This window comes from Salvelinus namaycush, chromosome 28 (assembly GCF_016432855.1).
Source record: "Salvelinus namaycush isolate Seneca chromosome 28, SaNama_1.0, whole genome shotgun sequence".
NCBI lineage: Eukaryota > Metazoa > Chordata > Actinopteri > Salmoniformes > Salmonidae > Salvelinus > Salvelinus namaycush.
Genome location: NC_052334.1, coordinates 42575072 through 42588425, shown reverse-complemented (window position 1 = coordinate 42588425; position 13354 = coordinate 42575072). Strand labels below are relative to the sequence as shown.

General features: G+C 43.1%; 1 protein-coding gene across 1 annotated transcript in view; it reads right to left on the bottom strand.

Moving 5' to 3' along the window:
* alk (ALK receptor tyrosine kinase) overlaps positions 1-12835 on the bottom strand; it is a 140829-nt gene extending 127994 nt beyond the window's left edge. The window contains exons 1-2 of the mRNA XM_038967373.1: positions 12742-12835; positions 7839-7970 (exon numbers count right to left, since the gene is read on the bottom strand). Coding sequence (XP_038823301.1) covers positions 7839-7970; positions 12742-12835 — 226 coding nt within the window. The remainder of the gene's footprint in view (positions 1-7838; positions 7971-12741) is intronic.
* Positions 12836-13354: the final 519 nt, after the last annotated feature.

The window sequence follows — 13354 nt, the reverse complement described above, 5'->3', positions numbered from 1 at the left end:
AGGCGGATCTGTAAAAATGAATCCACCCCCCCATCTTCAATATTCAATATCAATACCATAAAGTCCTCTTGATTGAAATGATAGATAAATGATGGATTGATCAAACGGAATAGGTTATGCCGAAGGGTAACACGGTGTGTTTTGGGACTCTGGAGTCGCGAAAGTCTCAGGGAGGGTAGATAGGCACAAATGCAAGGCACAACTGCAAGTGTGTGAGGGAGAGAGAGGGGTCAGAGAGAGAGAAATAGGAGGGAGAGAGAGATGGGACAGAGGGGGGGAGAGAGAGAGCTGGGAGGGGAGAGAGAGATGGGACAGAGGGGGAGAGAGGGAGAGGTGGGAGGGAAGGAGAGAGCCAGCCATGGGAGAGCGAGCTCTAGTTCCCGACACAAATAGACTTTGTGCTTACCATCACGTTGCAATCCTCAGGACATAATTTGAGCGGAAAAGGGCAGGTGACTAATAGATCCATTGTTTATGACATGAGAAGTCGAGTAATGTACAGTGCTTTCCACTTCTCATGTCAAACAGAGTCAATCCACTAAATGAGATCAATGATGTAACTAGTGTTATCGTAACCACTGACAAATAACTACTCCATAATTGACAGGGTTGACTGGCACTATTTGAAGATAAGATACAACAGAGAAGTTGCCACAAAGAGGGAGCTTCGGATGGGTAACGAGCTTCCAAATAATTTGTTATGCACACCTCTCAAGTCACTCACTGTACAAAGACAACGGGATCAACAATTCCAGTGAATCCCAAGCTGTGTAACCTCTGGCCGCCACGCCTAGCGATCTCCATGCATTTCATGTTTTAAGTAGTGATTAATTCAACTGTCATGCAATGGTCGGTCTCTCTGGGGCATCTCCAGCACACGCCACATTCAAATGTACACCGTCCCCCTGGGTTAGTGTGCTAGTCTAATTGGCATTGGTAGCTTGATAGGTACTAGGATCATTAGCAGGGAAAAAGCCATCAGGCCTGGGATTTGAACCCTCACGTTAGCCTCTTATTTCGCTAGCCCCCATGGTTCGCTGACCTATAGGCACAGGGGAGTGGCCATCATAGGCATGCTAATGTTAATTCTGGTCAGCTTCATATACATGTGCATGAATGGAGATTCATTTAGGGGAAATTAACATTCTGTATGTTTTTCCTGGAAATCATTTAAAATGTATTTACAGAGATATGTACAGCGACACACATGCAATTATATACAGTGCCTTCAGAAAGTATTCATACTCCTTTGCACACCTGGATTGTACAATATTTGTCCATTATTCTTTTCAAAATTCTTCAAGCTCTGTCAAATTGGTTGTTGATCATTGCTAGACAACCATTTTCAAGTCTTGCCATAGGAACATTATCACTGTCTTCTTGGTAAAGCAACTCCAGTGTTAATTTGGGCTTGTGTTTTAGGTTATTATCCTGCTGAAAATTGAATTTATCTCCCGGTGTCTGGTGGAAAGCACATTGAACCAGGTTTTCCTTGAGGACTTTGCTTCTGCTTAAATCCATTTCTTTCTTGTCCTGAAAAACTCCCCACATGATGCAGCCACCACTATGCTTGAAAATATGGAGAGTAGTAGTAATGTGTTGTAGGGATCATAGCGTAGTGTTGTTTGCCCCAATCAAATCCAAAGCATGAACTGAATACCTGCCTCACCCAATGTGGTACAGATCTGCTATTTTTAAACTTTAGAATCGGAACACCCATCAGAAGCTAGCCAGCTAACTAGCTACTAGCTGGTAGTCAGTTAGCCACTGCTAGTGGTCTTCACCATTAACCTTTTCTCAATAGGGGGTGCTGTTTTCACTTTGTAAAAATTTCATTCCCAAATTAAACTGCCTCGTACTCAATTCTTGCTCGTACAATATGCATATTATTATTACTATTGGATAGAAAACACTCTCTAGTTTCTAAAACCGTTTGAATTATATCTGTGAGTAAAACAGAACTCAAGTTGGAGCAATTTTCCTGTGAGGAAGTGAGAAATCTGAAATCAGGCAGGCTGTTCTGGGGTCAGTTTATTAATTTGCATGTCTTCTATTGGTCGAGATGCACTGCATACGCCTTCCCCTAGATGTCAGCAAATAGTGAGACTTGGAATGGAGTTGCTAGGCAGATCTGAGGCCATATAAATGGGCTTGGAACGTGGGGTGCAGTCTTTTCAACATTCGCCATGACGCAAGACAGACCTCAGGATTGCGTTCTGGAAAGCTCCCGTTATAGGCCTTAGATATATCCGGCTCTGATTTTATTCGATATAGGTGTTAAAGACATCATAATGTTGTTATTTTAAACCGAGTTATATCAGTTTATATCAGTATATTGCGATTTTCGGATATTTCTTAGTGCTGCGTTATAGTGAGTTGGACACGTCTTCGCCACATGGCTAATGTTTACTGCTAATTCCAAAGTTGAAGGCGACAATCTACAACCGAGCAACGATTCCTTTGGACAAAGGACAACTTGCCCAAGATTCTGATGGGGGCTCATCAAAAAGTAAGATGTATTTATGATGTTAATTCGTTGTTCTGTTGAAAAATGTCCAACTACTATTCCGCCATTAATTTCGGTGCGGTCTCGCTTTAACGCACGCTGTATGTCGTAGTAACGTTAATTTAAAAAATCTAACACAGCGGTTGCATTAAGAACTAATGTATCTTTCATTTGCTGTCCAACCTGTATTTTTTAGTCAAGTTTATGATTAGTTACTGATTAGATTAGGTGCCTCTCCCAAGATTTCTCCCGACATTTTGTTGGCAGCTTGGCTACTATTCTCATTGTATAACCACGATTTGTGCCGCTAAATATGCACATTTTCGAACAAACTCTATATGTATTGTGTAATATGATGTTATAGGACTGTCATCTGAAGAAGTTTGAGAAGGTTAGTGAAAAACTTAATATCTTTTGCTGGTTTATTCGTTATCGCTATTGTTGGCTTGAATCAATGCTGTTGTGTGGTTGGCTATTGTAGTAAGCTAATATAATGCTATATTGTGTTTTCGCTGTAAAACACTTAAAAAATCTGAAATATTGGCTGGATTCACAAGATCTTTGTCTTTCATTTGCTGTACGCTGTGTATTTTTCAGAAATGTTTTATGATGAGTATTTAGGTAATTCACGTTGGTCTCTGTAGTTATTCTAGTTGCTTTGGTGAGAGTTGTGATGGTGGCTGCAATGTAAAACTATGATTTATACCTGAAATATGCACATTTTTCTAACAAAACATATGCTATACAATAAATATGTTATCAGACTGTCATCTGATGAAGTTGTTTCTTGGTTAGTGACTATTTATATCTTTATTTGGTCGAAATTGTGATAGCTACCTATGCTGGAAAAAAAAAGTTGTGTCTTTTGCTATCGTGGTTAGCTAATAGAAATACATATTGTGTCTTCCCTGTAAAACATTTTAAAAATCAGAAATGATGGCTGGATTCACAAGATGTGTATCTTTCATCTGGTGTCTTGGACTTGTGATTTAATGATATTTAGATGCTAGTATTTACTTGTGACGCTATGCTAGGCTATGCTAGTCAGCTTTTTTACTGATGGGGTGCTCCCGGATCCGGGATTGTGACCAAGTAGAAGTTAACTCGGACACCAGCCAGCTTCAGCTCGGTCAATACCTGCCAGTCTGCATAGCGCGACACCAACCCAGAGCATATCGGACTGCTTTTTCTCTACCTCTTCACCGGATTCTTTCCGCAAGCCCTGGTCCATTACACCAGATCATCGCAGCTAGCTAGCTGCATTCGAGTGGCTAATGCTGGCTAACGCCTCTGTCCCGAAGCATGCACCAGTTAGCCTTGAGATAGCCTCGAGCTAGGCCCATCTCCCGGCTTGCCGAAGAGGTCTACCAGCTAATTCTTGGGCTACAATGCCTCATTTGCCCATTGGCCTGGACCCTTTATTGCCGACACAGAGTCCCGCCGATCCATGGTCTGGTCTGCCGACTTATTGGTCCGAGGTGGTTTCAACAGGCTCTACGTCGCCGAAGGCCCATCTGCTAGCCGCGACCCGCTAGCTGTCTGAATCGCCGTGTCTTCAGAGCGCCTAGTATAGTAGCGACTACTGAACAGCTCCCTGACTCACCTATTGCTGCTCATTGGACCCTATGATCACTCGGCTACACATGCCTCTCTCTAATGTGAATATGCCTTGTCTATTGCTGTTTTGGGTAGTTATTATTGTCTTATTTCACTGTAGAGCCTCCAGAAATGCCCAACATGCCTTAGATGTCCCACCCCTCACACATGCAGAGACCTCACCTGGCTTAACTGGTGCCTCTAGAGACAAAACCTCTCACATCGTCACTCAATGCCTAGGTTGACCTCCACTGTACTCACATCCTACCATACCCTTGTCTGTACATTATGCCTTGAATCTATTCTTCCATGCCAAGAAATCTGCTCCTTTTACTCTCTGTTCCGAACGCACTAGACGGCCAGTTCTTATAGCCTTTAGCCGTACTCTTATCCTACTCCTCCTCTGTTCCTCTGGTGATGTAGAGGTTAACCCAGGCCCTGCAGCCCCCAGCACCACTCCTATTCCCCAGGTGCTCTCATTTATTGACTTCTGTAACCGTAAAAGCCTTGGTTTCATGCATGTTAACATCAGAAGCCTCCTCCCTAAGCTTGTTAAATTCACTGCTTTAGCACACTCCGCCAAACCTGATGTCCTAGCCGTGTCTGAATCCTGGCTTAGGAAGGCCACCAAAAATTCAGAATTTTTCATCCCGAACTACAACATTTTACAACAAGATAGAACTGCTAAAGGGGGCGGAGTTACAATCTACTGCAGGGATAGCCTGCAGAGTTCTGTCATACTATCCAGGTCTGTGCCCAAACAATTCGAGCTTCTACTTTTTAAAATCCACCTTTCCAGACACAAGTCTCTCACCGTTGCCGCTTGTTATAGACCCCTGTCATTCCCAAGCTGTGCCCTGGAAACCATATGTGAATTAATTGCCCCCCATCTATCTTCAGAGTTTGTACTGTTAGGTGACGTAAACTGGGATATGCTTAACACCCTGGCCGTCCTACAATCTAGATGCCCTCAAACTCACACAAATTATCAAGGAACCTACCAAGTACAACCCTAAATCCGTAACCTCATAGATTTCATCCTGACCAACTTGCCCTCTAAATACACCTCTGCTGTCTTCAACCAGGATTTGCAGAGGATAAGTTCATTAGAGTTACAAGTCTCAGAAATGCTTCACATAGTTCAAGTAACTGTTAGGTATGCGTAACTGGCTGTAAGGGAGTCAGGCACAGGAGAGCAGAAGTTGGGTAGCCAAAGGAGCCTTTTATTTCGGCGAACAAAACACACGGCACTAAGAACACAAAACACAATATGGGTTAACATAACCCAGCGCAAACCAGTCTAGCGTGCACATACACGAAACAACAAACAATTCCACACACAGACATGGAGGGGAACAGAGGGTTATATACACGTCTAATACTGAGGGAATTGAAACCAGGTGTGTAGGAAAACAAGACAAGACAAATGGAAAAATGAATAGGTGGATCGGCGATGGCTAGAAAACCGGTGACGTCGACCGCAGAACGCCGCCCGAACAAGGAGAGGAACCGACTTCGGCGGAAGTCGTGACAGTAACAGACACACCTCAACCTCAACTGTTCAGAGGAGATTGTGTGAATCAGGCCTTCATGGTCGAATTGCGGCAAAGAAACCACTACTAAAGGACACCAATAAGGAAGAAGGGAATTGCTTGGGCTAAAAAAAAACATGAGCAAAGGACATTAGACCGGTGGAAATCTGTCCTTTGGTCTGATGAGTCCAACTTTGAGATTTTTGGTTCCAACCGCCGTGTCTTCATGGGACGCATAGTAGATGAACAGGTGATCTCTGCATGTGTGGTTCCCACCATGAAGCATGGAGGAGGAGGTGAGATGGTGTAGGGTTCTTTGCTGGTGACACTGCCTTTGATTTATTTAGAATTCAAGGCACACTTGACCAGCATGGCTACCACAGAATTCTGCAGCAATATGCCATCACATCTGGTTTGCGCTTAGTGGGACTATCATTTGTCTTTCAACAGGCTGTGTAAGGGCTATTTGACCACGAAGGAGATTGATGGCCTCCACAATCACCCGACCTCAAACCACTTGAGATGGTTTGGGATGAGTTGGACCGCAGAGTGAAGGAAAAGCAGTCGACAAGTGCTCAGCTTATGTGGGAACTCCTTCAAGACTGTTGGAAAAGCATTCCAGGTGAAGCTGATTGAGAGTATGCCAAGAGTGTTCAAAGCTCTCATCAAGGCAAAGGGTGGCTACTTTGAAGAATCTCAAATATAAAATATATTTTTTATACGTTTTAACACTTATTTTACTACATGATTCCATATGTGTTTTTTCATCGTTTCGATGTCTTCACTATTATTCCACAATGTAGAAAATAGTAAAAATAAAGAAAAAACCTTGAATGAGTAGGTGTGTCCAAACTCTTGACTGGTACTATACATGCATAATGAATTGCACACATACGCACGCACACACGTACATACACACACGTTTACGCATCACACAAACACACATACAAACACATACACACACGTCATGTACCTAATTCTTTTGAGGGTGCATTGATGGCCAAATTAAACCTATTTTAATTCATCATGACTTAAAGATGCATTATCTTCTATATTGTACAATTTAAAAGAACTGTGGCCTGTGCATTTCAATGGGCATGATGCCCCTGCACACAGACGTCCAGCCAATCCAACATTGGCATAAAACTGTTAAGAACCGCAGAAACATTCTAAGGGTGAGAAATGCTAGTGACGTATGGTATCGGCGTGGGAAACATGTATGCTCTGACGGCGCTCTGCAGTGCCTCTGTCAAGTAAGTTCAGGCAGCCGTAGTTGTGGGCTTACGTCCCAAATGTCACTGTATAGGGCTGTGGTCAAAAATAGTGCACTATATAGTGAAAAGGCTGCCATTTGGTACATAGCCATAGCTGTGTAATGGCAGGCAGTCGGGGCACAACATCTTCATTAAAGGAGCTCTGCCCGTGGTTGATCTATTTTGCCGCTCTACCAAGGTTGAAGATGACTCGGCGCACGCGATATGCCCCCCCCATCCACCTACCCCCACCCACACAAACAGCCTTCAACCTCCATCACCCACAACAGACCCAGTCCAATGGTGAAGTACACTGAGCAAAAAATATAAACACAACATGTAAAGTGTTGGTGCCATGTTTCATGAGCTGAAAAAAAATAATCCCAGAAATACGCACAAAAAGCTCATTTCTCTCAAACGTTGTGCACACATTTGTTTACATCACTGTTAGTGAGCATTTCTCCTTTGCCAAGATAATCCATCCAACTGACAAGTGTGGCATATCAAGATGCTGATTAAACAGCATGATCAGTAACAGGTGCACCTTGTGCCGGGGACAATAAAAGCACACTTTAAAATGTGCAGTTTTGTCACACAACACAATGCCACATATGTCTCCAGTTTTGAGGGAGCATAAAGTTGGCATGCTGACTGCAGGAAGGTCCACCAGAGCTGTTGCCAGAGAATTTAATGTTCATTTGTTCAATTGAATGTTCATAAAGCCTTTTTGTTGCAAAATAAATCATTCTGATTGGCTGGGCCTGGCTCCCCAGTGGGTGGGGTGCAGCCCACCCATGGCTGCACCCCTGCCCAGTCATGTGTAATCAATAGATTAGGGCCTAATTTATGTATTCAAATTGTCTTATTTCCTTATATGAATTGTAACTCTGTAAAAACGTTGTAATTGTTGCATGTTTATATTTTGGTTCAGAATAGATAAGCTGTACTCACTGCACATGTCCCCTTCGTCGTCGCCGAGTGGGCAGTCCATCGTGAAGTCACACAACTGTCCCAGTGGGACCCCCGGGCCGTGGTGACAATGGTACTGGCCCTGGAGGGGGATGTTGTGGAAAGGGGAGAGATCTGGAGAGAAGCGAAGAGAGAGAGACAGAAACGCATCTGTCAACAGAGAGAAATGAATCATCATCACAATGACATGGTTGAGGCTTGAGGGTGTCATGAAATGGACACCGTAAACAAAACTGCTACCATGTACTATTTACAACAGAAAAGTGTAGTTTGCATAGATATACACACACATGTACTTTTACATATGATATGCTCCCATGTTGTTGTGGAACGGGAAGGAATCTAGAAAAATCATAGAGAGATAGAAACACAGAGCAATGAGTGCTGGAGGTTAGTCTTGCGGTACTGCTGCCACCGCCAGATCACATACACTGAGTGTAAAAAACATTGGGAACATACTCTTTTAATGACATATATTGACCAGGTGAATCCAGGGGAAAGCTATGATCCCTTATTGATGTCACTTCTTAAATCCACTTCAAATCAGTGTAGATGAAAGGGAGGAGCCATGATAAAGAAGGATTTTCAAGCCTCGAGCCAATTGAGACATGGATTGTGTATGAGTGCCTATCAGAGGGTGAATGGGCAAGACAAAATATTTAAGTGCCTGTGAACGGGGTATGATAGGCGTACCAGTTTGTCAAAGGCTCTAGTTACCCAAGTCATAAACTGTTCTCTCTGCTAACACACGGCAAGAGGGACTGGAGCGCCAAGTCTAGGACCAAAAGGCTCCTTAACAGCTTCTACCCCCAAGCCATTTTACTGCTGAACAATTCATCAAATGGCCACCCGGACTATTTACTCTGTTTTTACACTGCTGCTACTCGCTGTTTATTATCTATGCATAGTCACTTCACAAATTACCTCGACTAACATGTACCCCGCACATTGACTCGATACCGGTACCCCCTGGTGTATAGCCTCGTTATTGTTATGTCATTTTCTTCTGTTACTTCTTGATAATTTTTTAAAACTTTAGTTTATTTAGTAAATATTTTCTTAGCTCTATTTCTTTAACTGCATCGTCGGTTAAGGGCTTGTAAGTGAGCATTTCACAGTAAGGTCTACACCTGTTGTATTCGGCACATGTGACAAACACAAATTGATTTGAATGTGTCAAGAACTGCAATGCTGCTGGGTTTTTCACCCTAAAAAATTCAAACCAGCAGGGTAACTGAAGAAAATGTATAGGAGAAGAGATCCAAACTGCATTTCTTCCAACAGATACTGTACAAAAGCTGTCAACTTCCAGTCAAGGATCAAGGAACTACCAGGGAGAAAGAAAAAGTGAAATGTTTCGGCCCTCCAGGATCATCACTGAATAGCCCTACAACTGTACAGCATAGAAGTGTCTGCTGGGTTGTTTGGTTGACCCAACTGCTGGGTTGCAGGCTTTGGGTCAAATTGGTTCGGTTGTTTTCTTTAAAACGAGCACGGTTGGGTTGTTGATGCTGGGTTTTTGGTACTGAGTTATTGAGATATGACCCAGCGGGTCAGATCAGAAGACTGGAGGCATAGTTTAGTAGGAGTGTGGCTGGGGCAGTCATGACATTTTGTCATGCAAATGAATGCAAATTAATTAAATTATTCTATAGTAAGAATAATATAATTGAACTGAATAAAATAAAAAGGGCATTTTTCCCATATGCAAGTGTGCATATGAAGTGGCTATGTTGAGCATAAAAGTGATAATTTGAAACAGGTCCTATATGCTACGTTTTTTGGCGAATTTAGTTAGGAACGATACAAACCTTAGAATGTCTTAGAAATCAAAACATTCAGTACATGGGCTGCGTGATGCGACGATAGTCTATTGACTATTTGAAAAAGTCGAGTGAAAAAGCGTGCGCTCTGTTCCTTGCCTCAGGCGGCACACGCTGTTCTCTCATCAAGTGATCATATTTTCACCCATCAATTTGATGTTGTCTTTACTAATATCAAATGGGCAGGCACAAGGGCGGGGGTAAGAAGACATCCATATGCAATCGATTAGCGAATGGAGGTTGCTTTCCCAGATTTTGTTTTTAAGCCGGGTAGGCTACTCAGGTTTTATAGTGCTGCAGCAGAGAAACAAATACAGTAGCAGCTAGGATCCTCCTCTTTTTAGTAGCAACCATCAAAACTTTCCCACGGGATAGCATAAAGAAATGTCTGGGCTTATAAGAACACGTATTTCACTTCATGCATCAACCACTGTTTGAGGAGCATGCAGCCTCTCGCTGTGTGACAGGTGATATTCCATGATATGCCATGGGCTCTCCAACCATGTTCCTGCAGCTACCCAGTGCTTCATTTGGGAAACCCAGTGAAATCTGTTCGGGAACATCGATACTAACATGTTTTCACAACGAAACATATTTAATAAAACTGTTGACAGCCCCTATTTCTGCACGCTTGAGAAAGAAATGAAGGAGAGAGGAGGAGATGGAAACGCACAATAGTGAGATAATAGGTAATGTCAGCATATAAATTATGAAAATATTAAAAAATGCCCTATTACTAGGCTATTCAAAAGACTCATGGATATAAAGTTTGGAGCATAGCATAAGGTAACCAGTCCATCCAGTATGTAAAATAATACAATCCACACTCAAAGACGATAACTAGAATTTGTTAAATTTTTTAGTTCTCGCCTTATGTAGCCCCGCCCACTTGACCCAGTTCCATTCAAACGCAATTGTGTTTGTCTTTCCGTTTCACAACTTCTGTCAATGCTAGCGAATTACCTCAGAGCGGTGGCTAGCTAACAATTAAAAAACGTGCATCTTTAACACATCTTAACAAAAAAACAAAAAACAAAACATGGCTCACATTTGGGAACACACACAAATGGCTTCACCAGGAGGAGGGAAAAGGATTGGTATTTTTGAATGACACCTGAATCTGCCTATGGGGACTCTGCTCTATAAGTGTGTTAATGCTGAACCGACAATAACATCACAGCCAGTAGCATCCCAGGTCAAAATGAACTGAAATTAATATTTATTTGTGGCAGTACCATTTCAATGTATTTGAGGATAATGAGCTGATGGGCTCCCAGTGGATGGAAGACTGTGGATACTCTGTAGACCACAGAGGCACCGTTGTCAGTGTTGAAGTGCGCTGAGAGTCAGGAAGCACGCTCAGGGAGTGAGTGATTTAATCAATAAACGAAACACGAACAACGCACAGACTTGAAACTGAAACAATAATGTCTGGGGAAGGAACCAAAATGAGTGACATATATAGGGAAGGTAATCAGGGAGGTGATGGAGTTCAGGTGAGTGATGACGCGCAGGTGCGCGAAACAATGGTGACAGGTGTGCGCCATAACGAGCAGCCTGGTGACCTAGAGGCCGGAGAGGGAGCACACGTGACAGTAGTGGAATGACTTTAGCTTCCCTCCCTGTGAAGGTGGTGGAGGGTACACCCCAACTGCAACCACGTGGCTACAACATGCAGGTGCAAATTGGTATGTTTTGCACAGGACTGAGAGAAAGTAAGATGCTCATCTGGACTCCGTCCCAGCAAGTTGTCGTCCCTGCTCCCTATGATGCACAGTTCTGTGCTGAGGCTGTCCTGAGGTTGAAGGCATTCTACTCAACACACATGCTGCCATTTATTGTTGAGGAGTATCAGTCAGGCAGATTGTCACTGAGTGACAAATATATGCAACTCTGTAGAAGTATGTAGTCCGATGTCTCTCCTGTTTGCAGATACTATTAACAAATTGTTAAAATGCCTGACTTAATGCATCAACAGTCACAGTATTGTGGAAATTGTTTTCATGGCTTTGTTTTTTGTTAATATTAATGAGTATGTGAAACAAATAATTAAGTTGTTATAGAATTAATTTCAATGTATTTAACGTTACTTTTAACACAACTTTAATTCATATTGAGAAATCGACCCTGTGATTGGCATTTGACTGGTCAGTTCATTCAGCATCTCCATTAAAGACATCACCACGCAGGTTACACAGGGCAGCACAGATTGAAAGTATTTTGTCCATTTTAGATGAGAGGTTGATTGGCACACGTGACAGTACCCCCTCCACGACGCGCAGTTCCAGCCGCAGGACGCTGAATTACGCGTTCCACATGAACCCTCACGTTAGTTATCCATCTTGTACATGTGGTGTCTTCCTCTGACAGATGTGTGCCTCTTTGTGAAGGCGGGAATTGTTAATGTGACCTTGCTCTCGTGTAGCAGATCACGGATTGTAAAGCCCCGGTCAGCCATGACCTCATCACCTGGACTGAGGTACTCCAGGAACCCAGAATCCGATGTTATATATTTGACGCTACAACTACCTCCATATGCTGAGGAGATGAACATCACTAGACCACAAGGTGCAATGGCCACCAGGTATTTGATAGTGTTCTGGGCGTAGTAATGGCTGAATGACTCCCCCTTGAATCCAGATTCTTGCTTTTCTGTAAAGCAGTTTCTGAGCAGTCAATAATGCAGGTTGTTCCTGGCTAGTGGTCTTTAAAACATTGTGGCAATGTAGCATGAATGGTCTCCCTTGGCAACCATGGAATGTACTCAGATTCTCTTCCATCATGCCAATCCAATAACTAATCACTCGACTGACAATACTCTAGGAAACACCAAAACTTTCTGCCCAAGTCCTGCTGCAGCAAGTTGAGCTACAGCTTCATCAGTGTCATCAAGAGTTGGTCTGTCAGGTCTAACAGAAAGCTGCCTTTGTAGAGGGATAGAAGATGTTCCGCAAGGGTAGAAAAGGCAGCATGAGACAAGCCTGTATGCAGTCGACAGAGTGCTTCGTTCCTCAGCAGGGTTTTGTAGAGAGGTGCTGCTGGGCACTGTGTCCCTGCCTCACAGGTAGTGGGCTTCATATGATCGCCTGAGCTGTAGTTGTGATCACTTAGAGATGGGTCTTCCCATTGAGTTTGGGCATCCTTCTCCGAAGGCATATCCATTCCCTCTATCTGTGTTGGTCAATCCCCATTTTCAATTTGGTGAACACTTGAGCCTGTTGTGTCATCTGTTAATAAATTAGTATGGCTTGTTAAACAAAAACATGAAACACCATACTGCATGAATGCTCCTAATAATATTTAATAATCATAATAATTAAGTACAGTATATATCAAATGGGATTTTTTGTTGTTGAGTTGTATAGGAAATAAATGGCGCTATTATGAGACTGTGCTTAGATGCAAGAGCAAGAGGGAGACACAAAATGAGAGCAGAAAAACTGCTCAAGCGTTTGGCTTACCTGTCACTGATGACTGCCTGACCAACGCACGATGCGTCTTCACGAGTGGGGCATCGTAGCCAAACAATTTTTCTAGGTAAAGTTGCTCCACCGTAGGCTTCTGGTCAAAGAAGTGGTAGGAGCACACAAAGGGATGTTTTGGTGGTTTCTTTGGGTTCAACGCTTTGATGCAGAGCCTCGCTTTGATGCAGAGCCTCGTATGAGGCTCCACAGG